The sequence below is a fragment of the Salarias fasciatus genome, chromosome 3, assembly GCF_902148845.1.
Source record: "Salarias fasciatus chromosome 3, fSalaFa1.1, whole genome shotgun sequence".
In the NCBI taxonomy this organism is placed as follows: Eukaryota; Metazoa; Chordata; class Actinopteri; order Blenniiformes; family Blenniidae; genus Salarias; species Salarias fasciatus.
The window spans coordinates 2,721,525-2,734,568 of record NC_043747.1 but is presented as its reverse complement, the minus strand read 5'-3'; the positions used below and the strand labels follow the sequence as shown (position 1 = coordinate 2,734,568).

Sequence of the window (13,044 nt, the reverse complement as noted above, 5' to 3'; positions counted from 1 at the left end):
TGCCCCAAATAACAGCTGAGGTGAGCTGAGAATCATGGGAGATTCATGACATCATTCAAAATGGCCGCCTCCCTGGCGGTGGGATGAATCTCTTTATTTTCAGCTTGAAGACATTCACACACTCCTCTCCCAGTTTTATCATGTTGGAGGAGAAATGAAAGCTTTCAGGAGACATTTCAACGAGCAGACGAGTGTGACTGGTAACCATGGCAACAGGGAATAAATAGTCCGAGGAACAATCCCGAACTACCCATAATGGGGTTTTTTCCTAAACGCTCAGCAGTTCTGTGAATTACAGCTACCTCGTGTCAGACTCTGTGTTATCTGCTAACGTGGCACGATGCCTCCAGAGGAGTCCAGCACCGCCGTCCTCAGCTGCTGGGCTTCATGTCAGTTACAGCTTTAATTCTCTCCGTTTCCCAGAAGTCTCTGCGGAGCCGACTCAGCCCGTTCACGTCCGAACCTTCAGCTCTCGTCTCCACACACACTTTACCAGGAGGCCTCAGACCTGTGAGCACTTCAATACAAAACCCTTCCAGCAGGCAGATCCTCGGCCGGCCCCGAAGGGGTCCTGAAGCCCCGAAGGATTCAAATCAGAGGAACAAGAGACGAATAAAGCTTGAAATGTTGCTCCGGACGTCTCCTGTCCCCCCTGCCTCAGAGCAGCTCGGGATAACACAGCCTGAAAATCACACAATTACCACAACGTCAGAATGTCGGGAAGGCAGGAAACAAGGTGCTGAAACCAGGAGAGCTGAGGGGTGTGTGTGTGTGTGTGTGTGTGTGTGTGTGTGTGTGTGTGTGTGTGTGTGTGTGTGTGTGTGTGTGTGTGTGTGTGTGTGTGTGTGTGTGTGTGTGTGTGTCCTCCTCCAATCACAGCTCTTCCCTTCGCTCTGTGGGCGTCTGACCTGCTATTTTAAGCAGGTTCACTGTTCCCTACACACACACACACACACACACACACACACACACACACACACACACACACACACACACACACACACACACACACACACACAAACACACACACTGTGTTTTAGATGCTCTCTCACTGCAGCCTCCTCTGGCAGCATTGATCAAACTGAGCTGAAATGATGTTTCCACTGTGTGTGTGTGTTCTGAGTACACACACACACACACACACACACACACACACACACACACACACACCTTTTGTCCTTCTCTCTGTCACGACGCCTTCAAGAGAACAGAACAGAAAAACGAGCCCGTCTGTGGAGGAAGCTGATCTTCTCTCTGAAGCGTCCTGTCGTCTCTTCCTGCTGCGCGGCGCTAAGCTAACGGCTAACAGCTAACGGCTAACAGCTAACGGCTAGCGCTCGCTAATGGCGGTGTTTGATCAGTAAACACAGTGACAGATCACGTTTGGTTTCCAGACTCACTCAAGCTGCTACAGATTGGTGGATGAGCTGTAATTTGACACCAGCCTCGTCTGGTTTCTGCTGATGCAGCATAAACAGCGGTGTGTTTCTCCGTCCCTGCTGGACTGTCGGGTTCCTGCCGGGTTTCTGGAGCTGTGGAGGAACCAGGACTGGGATGTAGTCTGGAGTTCCCCCTGCTGGTGCAAACCTCAGACTTGCAGCGGTTGGTGTAATTTGACACCAGCATGATGAGGCGGTTCCGCGGTTCAGAATCAGTCTGAACATCTGGAGCTTCGGTCTGACTGAACCTCTACGCCTGAGGACCGGAGTCTGTGTCGACCAATCACAGGACAGGAAGGCCGGGCTGTCTTTCATCAGTTAAACCAGGTCCAACCAGGTCCAGCCAGGTCCAACAAGGTCCAGCCAGGTCTAACCAGTTCTAACCAGGTCTAACCAGGTCCAGCCAGGTCTAACCAGGTCTAACCAGGTCCAGCCAGGTCTAACCAGTTCTAACCAGGTCTAACCAGGTCCAACCAGGTCTAACCAGGTCTAACCAGGTCCAGCCAGGTCTAACCAGGTCTAACCAGGTCTAACCAGGTCCAGCCAGGTCCAACCAGGTCCAGCCAGGTCCAGCCAGGTCTAACCAGGTCTAACCAGGTCTAACCAGGTCCAGCCAGGTCCAACCAGGTCCAGCCAGGTCCAGCCAGGTCTAACCAGGTCTAACCAGGTCTAACCAGGTCCAGCCAGGTCTAACCAGGTCTATCCAGGTCCAACCAGGTCTAACCAGGTCTAACCAGGTCTAACCAGGTCCAACCAGGTCCAACCAGGTCTAACCAGGTCTAACCAGGTCTAACCAGGTCTAACCAGGCTGAGCAGGACGGGTTAGAGCACGGAGCTGACTTCCTGTTGAGGTTCCTGAGTCATCCAGCTGGAGGATGACCTCTGACCCTTCGTCCTTCTTCTTTTCTCACATTCCTCTGACAACGAGACGGCTCTGCAGATGAGAAAAGTCATGTTTCCATGGCAACGCCAGGCTGCTGCTCCGTGCCGTCTCCATGCAGAGCTCCGAGCTGAGCGCCGATCAGGATCAGGGTTTGTTTGGTTCCCAGGCTCCGCCCCCCTTTCCTTCTTCACGTGCACGCTACTTCCTTCACGCTAGGGGCTAAAGTACGCTGTCTGTACCCGTTGATGTGGTTGCCGTGGCGATGGGTCAGCGCTCGCTGCTGATTGCTGTGTTGTTGCGTTTCCTTCGTTGCCTGCTGAACAGGGTGTTTGCAGACTGAACCACGCCGGACTCCAGACCCGGTGTTTCCTGCTGGATCTGCTTCGCTCAGCTGGGAGCAGGAAGTGCTTCTTCTTCTTCTCCTCCTTCTCATTTGGCTTCGCCGTCCAACCCCGTCGCCATGGCAACCGCAGCTCGTAAAGCCACACGGGTGGATTTATCGACCGTCCCCCTCCTGCCGGCGGCCAGCGAGCCATATGGAGGACGGGGGATTAAAATCTGTCTGCCCCCCCACCCCCCACCCCCCCGCTGGATTACAGACCCTCGGACACAGAGACCCGGAGAGTCACTTTCCTGCGGTCCTGATTGGACGAGCGTGTCTCAGATTGGAGCAGACGTTAATGAAATCACCGCTCAGAGAAGGTTAATGAAACTAAACGGGCGGCGGTGGCGGCGGCGTCTGGCAGCGCCCTCTCTTCTCCTCTTCAGAACGTCCATATTGGCAGAGTCTCAGGTGGAAACGGCGCCGCAGTGATGGGGACTGTAGAAAACCGCGGCTTCCTGTCAGGACAGCGGCGGCAGCTGAGGAACGTAGCATGGCGGCTAAATATAGCCGCACGGGGGAATAGATGGATCCTCCGCCAGGAGATAAAGGTCAACGCGCCGCCGCAACAATATATGATCATTAGCGAGACGCAGGGAGGGGAAGAGGGGGAGTCCACGCCTGTGTCCGTCCCTCCTCATGCCCTCCTCATGTCCTCCTCCCGTCCTCCTCATGTCCTCCTCCCGTCCTCCTCCCGTCCTCCTCATGTCCTCCTCCCGTCTCCAGACGTCCCGGTTTGACCTGGACCGGAGAACCGTGAGCATCAGAACCAGAACCGGTCACACGTTTGGAAGAGAAATGAGAGGTTTCCATGTTTTAATGGTTCCTCATGCAAGAGGAGCAGTCGGCTCGTTCTGCGATGCTAATGCTACGTAGCTAGCTCCCGCTGCTACGTAGCCTCGGCTCCCACTCTGCTTTTCTTCAAGAATTTTATGAAACACTCTTCTTAATGGTTTCTTTAGACCGTCAAGTGTTTTTCCCTCATCTCTACATCATTCTGCAGGTCAGAATGGAGGGTTTGAATGGCCGTTTTTGGCCCATGAGCCCTATGTTTGACACCATAAAAATCCTCAATAGAGAGCAAGAAATGCCCTTTAAAAAAAACAGGAAATCTGTATTAGTTTGTAAGTTTTATTTCTGTTTTTATCGTCATGTCGCCACAGTAGATGTTAATGACAAAGTAAGAAAATATTCATTTAAAGAAGACCTGGGATTGACTCTGTCTGGGAATGATGGGATTCTGGGTTTTTGTTGATCTCTTCCGATAACACACAGATGGAGGAATTATTCAATTCCATTGAGTTTTCTTTTGTTCTTGTTTTAGTAATCTGAACCTGATTTATCAAATAAAACTTGAAGATCTAACTCGGCAGCAGTTAGCGAGTTAGCGCTGTAACCTGAAGCGTGTGTGTGTGTGTGTGTGTATGTGTGTGTGTGTGTGTGTTGCTAATGGCCTGGTGGAGAAGAAGGTCGTTCTGCTCGGGTTACTCCTCCGTCCCCTCGCCGCGGCTGCAGGTCGTAACGTTGTCAACCAAACTCTGACTAGTCGGGTTAAAGTTCGTCCTGGAGAACACCGCACGCCGCTTCCAGACTCTGAACAACCATGTGACTTTACCTTCTTCTTCTCTGATTGGTCAGAACATTCCAGTGACATCATCAAAACACTGGTGGCCACGCCCACTTCCTCCAACAGGACGAAGCTTCAAAATAAAATCAGCTCAGCTCTAATGTTCAAGTAAACGCTGCAAATACACACAAGCAGTGTAAGCTAGCTGCGTCATCACTGGCTGATTAGCATTAGCGCCGGGACCTTCAGCTGATTTGGAATTTCAAAATAAAAGCTGAAAAGGAAGAGGCGGAGCAGAGAGAGAAGGTTCTGTTCTGTTGTCCAGAAGCTGAGTGGACGCTCCGTGAAGAAAGGCTCCATTAAAGCCCCGCTGGCGGCCTCGCTTGGTATTCATTCATTCATCACACGTCACAGACCGCTTCATGTGGTTTCTGTCTTTCAACAAAGGCTGGTGTGATCGGGGGAGTGAGAACGCTCCGGGAGACGTTCTCCCACCCCGGCTGGACCGGCGCCCCCCTCGCCGTCCTGTCTGACGCCGAGCCATCAGTCCGGCCGTGAAAAGGTCTGACTCTGATGTGGATCGATGGAGAAGCGCTCCGAGCGGCAGACGGACGGAGGCAACATCTGTCGTCATGGCAACAGGTGGAAACAAGGCTGTCAGGAATGTTTCTGAAAGGAAAACGCTGAAATGTTTTCCCGTGGACCGGCCTCAGGGAGTTGACCTCTGACCTCCTCAAACCGGGTCCCAAAGACCCAGTCCGGTCAGAACCGAACCGGAGTCCCGTTCAGAGTGAGGACGAGACGCTCAGCGAGTTAGTGCCGCGGACGAGCAAGGCTGGGCAGGCGGGGAGTAGAACCTGCAGCAGGTTGGCTATCAGGGCGGATGAAGACATTTAGGTAAAGGTCATGGGGGTGGGGGGGTGGGGGGGGGTGGGGGGGGGCACACACTTGTTAACCAGGATCCTTCGGGGAACACACACCGTCATACTGAGGTTCAGGTTTAACGACTGTGAACACATGAATCATCCAGTCGTCCTGCTTCGGATTCGAACCAGCAACCCGTCAAGGGAGCAGAGAGCGTGTGTTTTGTCTGTTCCTCTGATATTTAGAGGCTGACGTGCTTCATGTGACGGGTCAGATCATTGACCCATATGCCCCCCCCCGTCCCCCCCGGTCCCCCCGTGGTTTGGCATGCGGCCCTCGGCCGACCACCCTCTCTCTCCTCTGTCTGCTCGCTCTCCGTATGCATAGCTGGGCTGGTGGGAGTATAAATAGCCGGGCGGGGGGTGGGTGGGGGGGTCGCGGGGGGAGATGAGGGGGGGTCGGGGGGGGCAGTTAGTCAGCAGTCAGAGTTGGACTGAGGATGACTCCGGAGCCGCTCGGCTCTCCAGACACAGCGAGGCTCAGTCAGACCGAGGACTGGCCCCCCCTCTGAGCGTGAGGGGTCGTGGGGGGAGGGACAGGGAGGGACAGGGGGGCCGAGGACCGGCCGCGGATTATCAGAGCCATTTAGCGCCCGGCGAGTCCCGGGACCGCCATGGGCAACGCCGCCCTGTGCAAGGTGTGCGGCTCGGACAAGGGCCTGCGAGCCGCCGGGAGCCTGTCGGACCTGGGCCGGGACCGCCTGCCGGACCTCTACTGCCCGGACCACTTCCCCCAGCAGCCCCCCCAGCAGCCCCCCCCGCTGCCGGTAAGACCCCCGCCGTCAGGGGGAGGACACTTCTGCTTCTGCCGGGCCGGGATGAAGGATTGTCACAGTCCTCTGAGGAATCAGGGTCGGACCAGCTCTGCTATCTGAGTGTGTGTGTGAGTGTGAGTGTGTGTGAGTGTGTGTGAGTGTGTGGGCCTGATGGGGTGGAGTGTTTTCCCTCCCGCGCTCCCTTTAAAGGCCGGTGTGACATTTTTGTCCGTAGGCAGCAGAGTGTGGACTGTCCTGGTCCTCTGCAAAGCCTCAGCAGCGCTCCGCTGTGAGAACACAGAACCTCACCTCCGGGTGTGAGACCAGGACCAGAACAGGTGGTCAGGACCGGGACAGGTGGTCAGGACCAGAACAGGTGGTCAGGACCAGAACAGGTGGTCAGGACCAGAACAGGTGGTCAGGACCGGGACAGGTGGTCAGGACCAGAACAGGTGGTCAGGACCAGAACAGGTGGTCAGGACCGGGACAGGTGGTCAGGACCGGGACAGGTGGTCAGGACCAGAACAGGTGGTCAGGACCGGGACAGGAGAACAGGAAAGTGGACTGTCTCAGTGTAAGGAGATTTTCCAGAGATGCAGACCTCCCGTAGGCACGCCAGACTTCAGATGCAGTACCAGTACCAGGACCAGGACCAGGACCAGGACCAGTACCAGGACCAGTGCTCATAAGAACTTCCATTAAAACTCTCCACAAAGTACCAGAAGGACTGGAGACGGACTGACCTGAACTCTTCAATGAAAGGGTTTAAATATGTGCAGCTCAAAGCATTAGCATTAGCATTAGCATCAAAGCCTCATTGTGCCGGTGGCCGTGTGGGTTTTTAATTGCTTTTTAAGGGGTCACTAAAGATGGTTTTCAGTTTAGTTCACATTTATTTTCTTTCAAACTGTTCAGCAGTTTTCAGGTTTCATCATTTTTTCCCGTTTGTGCTGAAAATGGAAAATTTGGATCCATCCCAAAACATGTGCAGTGTATTTAATGCAGTATTTTTACAGGTAAAACTGGAGCATATGAACCTGATTTAAAGGAGAATGTGACATGTCTGGATGAGACCCTGTTCTGTAGCAGAGCTTTTTAACGCCGTTCTCACACGAGAAGACGTTTAGCTCCTGTACAGATTTAAAAACATTCAAGAGCAGCGCGGCGTCGTTCCGTCGTAACAATGATCATAAAAACCTACTTTCTCTACTTGATCCAGACAAACAACCTCCGAGGCAGTTTGTTCCTCATAAAGCTTATACAACAACAAACTGGATGTTTTCCCTGTGAGCACAGTCACGGCGCCAGCTAGCTTTGCTAGCCTGCTAGCAGACCGCGGGGCTAGCATCGCAGCCGACTTGAAAGCAACGTTTGCTGCTTTGGAGCTGAGACACTGACAGATGAGAGGCAGCAGATCGACTCCCTGGATCCACTGCAGGACCAGGGACTGGAAGTACCGGAGGAGAGGTTAGCGGCGGCGTTAGCGGCTAGCAACAGGACGTTAGCAGCGGAGAGCGGCGTTAGACCCTCAGAGCAGTCAGCCTGAATGGATCAAAACCCAATAATCATTAGTTTCTCCTCTTCTTCTGCCCAATTAAAGAAAAATAAATTAAACGACATTCCCTGCTCTGCTGACGTGTCTCACATTTCCACGTGAAGCTCTCTGACTCTTGATCTCTGACCTTTGACCCCACTGACACTGATACCCTGGAGTCATGTCCAGCTTTAACAGCTCCGGTTTTAACTTGAAGCTTTTCACATACAGAGCAGTTTCAGTGAGAATATTTCAATAGTTGATGATTTTCAGAATGATTGTGAACTGATTACTCTCTTCATGTTGGTTGAGAACGCTAACATCGGGAAATGGCTACATGAGTGAACATAGCAACAATATATCTTCAGCAGTCAAATCAAGAAATGTTACTGTAAGATAAAACAACTAAAATGCCAAAAAGAAATCTGCTCATCTGTGTAAAAATGCTCCTGTCAGATCACCTAAATCTACTGAAATGAACTGAAGTAGGTCAAATTACACAGAAAATTGCTGGAAGAGCTGAAACCAGAGGAAAAAAGAACTTAAAACAAATGATTATTGAACAAATAGAATAGCTAAACCACTTTTAATAGATAAAGATAAAGTCATGTGAATGGTTAAATAATTTTTGATTTTACTAACATATTGTCATCAAACATAGTTAAACAGTGCAGTAAATAAATCTCTGTTTTTACAGTTAGCAGTTTTTCCTTTCGGATCCAGATGAATGTATAGAAATCAGTTTTTTTTTTATCAATTTAAAAGCTTCGATCAGCCACATGCATTAAAGCTAAATTGATCCAGAAACCCGTCATTCGATGCACATTATGCTAACGGGGCCCCGGGGGCCGTTAGCATACCGTCACTCAGCTAGCTGCATTAGCATTTCCAGGTTAGCTCGTATTGATCAGAGCTGGAACGGAGAGAAGGGAACAAAGGAAGAGCTTTAACCTGTTTCCTGTCAGGTGGACCGGAGGATTGTGGAGTGAAGCACTTTCATTTATCACTCAGGGTTTGATTTTAGACAAATTGGAGGCGAAGACCTGGAACGATGATCGTCCGCCTTGATGAAAGTGCTGCTAATCTGAAAAGTGTTTGTTAGCTGATGTGTTCACGGTCGAAGGAGCTTTTAATACCAGAGACCCGCCGCCTGTGACGGCCGGCCGGCTGTTGCTAGTCAACAACAACTCTGTTTACCAGTTTACCAAACACAGGGCTGGGAATAGAAAGTGCCGGGAGCACACAGGAGTTTATGTGTTTATCTGTTGCTAAACAAGCTAACATGTCTCTATTCAGGATTCTTCACATTTCAACAACACTTCTTTCAGAGGTTTCTGAGGAAAACTCTTTAGCTGTGGCTGAATAACGGAATGTTTTAACATTCATCTGCAGTTTTCTTTGAGTTTATCCAGAAAGTTTAATCTAAAGTTTACAAAAGTACGAAACTGAGTCTGAGACAACACTTCAGATTATAGAATACGAAGTAGTAAACACTAGCACTGGAAGTATTTTCAGGATGTTACTACTATGTTTGTTAAACTACAGCGTATTATAGCAGTAGCTCATTATTGGTGCTATTGGGAGATGTTTTTGCTAAATAAAATGCATTTTATGACAACAGTAAAGGGAAACCGGATCAATGCTAAAAGGTTAGCTTATAGAATGCTAAGTTGAAGGCCTTAAAAAATAGGAACTTTGCTCCCTCTGTGAAATAACAGTAGTAAAGTTCAGCTTCATAAACAGACACTGAGTACATTTCTTTTAAATGAGCTTATTTCAGTTACATTAATGTGCTGCAGCATTAGCTCAATCACATATCTAGCATAATGCTAACAGAGGCCTTCAGAAGCATTCTGTTTTTAGCTGCTGTCGTGCAAAAGATTATTTCATGGTAAGAATATGGCAAGATTTCACTCATTTCTATGTGCCTGGCTCAAACATGTCTTTGTTTTGGCTTGTTTTAGCCGTAGTGGCTCCGTATGCTAACATGTTAGCTTGAAAGCTTACAGAGAACTGAAAACCAAATTGTTTGGCTTTATATATGGGACGACTATTAGCATGAAGCCTAACATGTCTGGAGCTCAGTTAAAACACAACGATGTTCATGTCTGTGTAGCTAAAAGAGGCTAACATCCTAACCTGGAGGTATCAGTAGAGGTCACTGATAGCAGGAAACCATGATCACTGCCTTCACTGAGTGTTGTCGAGGTGTGCATCAGCTAGCCCTCCTGCCAGAGAAGCCTTGTTGTCATGGTTACCAGCAGCCAGGGTGGTCTCCGTGGTAACGGGAGTGGCGGTGAGGGTCCTCCAGCCGCCCCGGCCGCCTGCGTTCAGACGATGAGCTTTGTTTTTGCATTATTGACGACGCTCCTGACGGGAAGCAGACACTTAGTAAATGAATGTTTGATGTGGCGGGCGAGGCTTTAGCACGCTCCGCCACGCTCCGCCACGCTCGGCTGCGCCCATTGGACCGGGTGGAGACGCTCCGGAACTGATAAAGAGACAGACCCAGATGGAGTTAAACCACCGAGGCTGCAGACCGCCGCGGCACTCCGCTCCCCTCCCGTCCCGCCGCCTGTGTCCACGCCGTTTGGTCCAGGACTGTAGCTCTGTCCCCTCCCGTCCCGCCGCCTGTGTCCACGCCGTTTGGTCCAGGACTGTAGCTCTGTCCCCTCCCGTCCCGCCGCCTGTGTCCACGCCGTTTGACCCCAGACGTGACCTGTGGTGAACCGTCAGCCTTTCTCCTCCAGCTGACTCATCGTGTTCGGGCCGGAGTTATGTAACCTTCTCTTTCTCCAGCATGTGAATTTCTTTCTGTCGCTATGGCAACCGGGCCATCGCACAACAACAATCAGGGCACAGTGTGACCCGGCGGCTTTCCGGACCGCAGAGGGGGCGGGGCTTAGTGCAGTCGCAGCTACACTAAGAGTTGAGGGGAGCTTTATCTCAGGAACCAGACGAAGTGGACTCTGGTCCGGATCAAACAGGACTGATCTGAAAACGCCTCCATGTTCAAGAAGAATGCAGACATTCAGCTGGACCACCATTTGTAGCTGTTTAATCCACTTCAGCTGTTTCATCTGTTAACGTTATTCTTACAGTTTAACTTCTTGAATTTCATTCGCTGGTTTTGGAATTCTGTCTTCTGTCAGTGAGCAGTTTGAAAGCAGTTTTCACCACGTTTGAGACGTTTTAGCAGTTGAGCCATTTTCGTCATCGTGGGCCGTCTCAGCTAGCTCTGTTAGCATTGTTGACCCGCGTAGCTAAACAGATCCACCTGCTCGAGTGGAGCACTGCTGAGTTGATGCAAGAAATATAGCTGTCTGTGCTACTTCCTTCTCTTTCTGTCCCCTCACCCCAACCGGAAAACCTGCTCCTCTGAGCCTGGTTCTGCAGGGTTCTCCTCTGAGCCTGGTTCTGCAGGGTTCTCCTCCTCTGAGCCTGGTTCTGCAGGGTTCTCCTCCTCTGAGCCTGGTTCTGCAGGGTTCTCCTCTGAGCCTGGTTCTGCAGGGTTCTCCTCCTCTGAGCCTGGTTCTGCAGGGTTCTCCTCCTCTGAGCCTGGTTCTGCAGGGTTCTCCTCCTCTGAGCCTGGTTCTGCAGGGTTCTCCTCCTCTGAGCCTGGTTCTGCAGGGTTCTTCCTTTTAAAGGACAGTTTTTCCTTTCCCCGGTCTCTTCTGGCTCATGTGGATCTGTGGGTTTTCCTCTGTCAAAGTGTCTGGAGATGACTGTTGTAATTGGTGCTGTATAAATAAGTCTGAATTGAACTGAAATCACAGTTCTCTTCTTGTCATTGTAGCTGTTGTTGTTTCAGCTAATTTCACTTCTTTTTTTGGGACTGTTTTTGCGACGATTGCCTCTGATTTAATTCTGACATTCTTGATCTGTGGTGAGAACGAGGGGGTGAAAACATATCAGTGTGGCAACATATGATGATACTCAGCTGCCTGATAAAATGTCGATTTCAAAGTTTATCCATGTATCACAATATCACCATATACTGCGATATTATCATGTCAGGGCTCTGCGAACACACACCCCAGTCAGAAGAGACTGGTCCGGTGTCAGACGCTGACACTGGTCTGATGGAAGCAGTGCAGCAGCAGGTGAAAGCGGTTTGCTCGTCCCGGTGTGTGTGAAGGTGTGTGAAGGTGTGTGTGTGTTCGTCCACTGCAGCTGCAGAGCGTCCAGGGTCGCTCAGAGGCTGCATGATTCAGCGTTTCGCTCCGGCTGACTTCACTAAAGCTCACACACGGCGTGCTGAAGCCGGTGGGAAACACACTGCGCCCTCCGTCAGGGGTCGCCTCCACCTCCACGCCTCTCAAGGTCAGACGCTGAAGCCAGACGTCAGCGGAGCGCCGCTCTGTCGGCGGCGAGCCGGCGCTCATACTGACGGCCTTCAGACCGACCCGCAGTCCACTGCTGCAGAGAGCCGCACTGCATCAGCAGAGCCAGGCACGCCGTCAGGCCGGCGTCACGCCGACACGCTGCTGCCAGCTCGCTCTCGCTCCAGCAGGAGAGGAAGGCGGCGCTCTCATCTCAGCGCAGCACGCCACTGCGGGCTGAGCTGCTCTCTGCTGTAAAAACACCGACTTCCTGCGGGAATTAAACCTCACAGTGACAAACTGATGGTCTCGTATCGGTTCCAGGGAGAACTGGGAAATATTAAAACGCTGCGTTCAAAAGGACTTCTGCCACTTCATGAGGGCGGAGGGTTCTGTTCTGTTCAGTCATGTTTACATTGCAGTTGATATCTTTCTGAACGTGAATGAAACACTATTAAACTTGTATTTGTGGGTTCCTGGTGAGCTGGCAGATCTTTAGCTTTTTGGGGAACGAGTTGACAAGTTGAACAAGTCTCATCCTGGTTTTAATCACAAACCTCGTCTGGAAAGATGGTCGATCAGCCACATCTCCATCCCTGTCCGTCACTGTCCGTCCCTGGGAGAGGGATCCCTCCATACTGTGGTTCTCCCCAAGATTTCTTCTTTTCCCACTGGGTTTTTGGAGTTTTTTCTCGCCGGATGTGAGGGTCTAAGGCGGTGGTTGCTTCATTTTGTCTCGTTACTGCGAATCTGACATATTAACATGATGCTTATTCACTGTTTTTACTTTTACCAGCCAATGTAACATCTTGACGCCTCTGAGGCAGCTGTTGTTGTGATACTGGGCTATGCAAAAATAAATTGATTGATTGATTGATTTCCCTCCACCTCCGCCACGCTGACTGAGCTCTACACACTCCGACTTGCTGTTCATTCCTGTTGTTTAACACCACCCTCCTCTCTCTCTCTCTCTCTCTCTCTCTCTCCCTCCTCCAGTCGGACAGTAACACCAGCTTCCTGCGAGCGGCCAGAGCTGGAAACATCGATAAAGTCCTGGAGTATCTGAAAGGAGGCGTGGACATCAGCACCTGTAACCAGGTAAGACGCCATGTGACCCAGGACATCCTGCGCTCGTTCACTTCCTGGTTTCCCACAGTGTCACAGTTTAAAAGAGGTTCTGGTACTACTGGTACTGGTTCTACATGTCCGTTTTTAAATCTTTCCACCTCTTTTTTCACC

General features: G+C 51.1%; 1 protein-coding gene across 2 annotated transcripts in view; it reads left to right on the top strand.

Moving 5' to 3' along the window:
* ank2b (ankyrin 2b, neuronal) overlaps positions 1-13,044 on the top strand; it is a 72,905-nt gene that overhangs the window by 7,556 nt on the left and 52,305 nt on the right. For both annotated transcript variants that reach the window (XM_030086861.1, XM_030086854.1), the window contains exon 2: positions 12,802-12,903. In XM_030086861.1, coding sequence (XP_029942721.1) covers positions 12,802-12,903 — 102 coding nt within the window. The remainder of the gene's footprint in view (positions 1-12,801; positions 12,904-13,044) is intronic.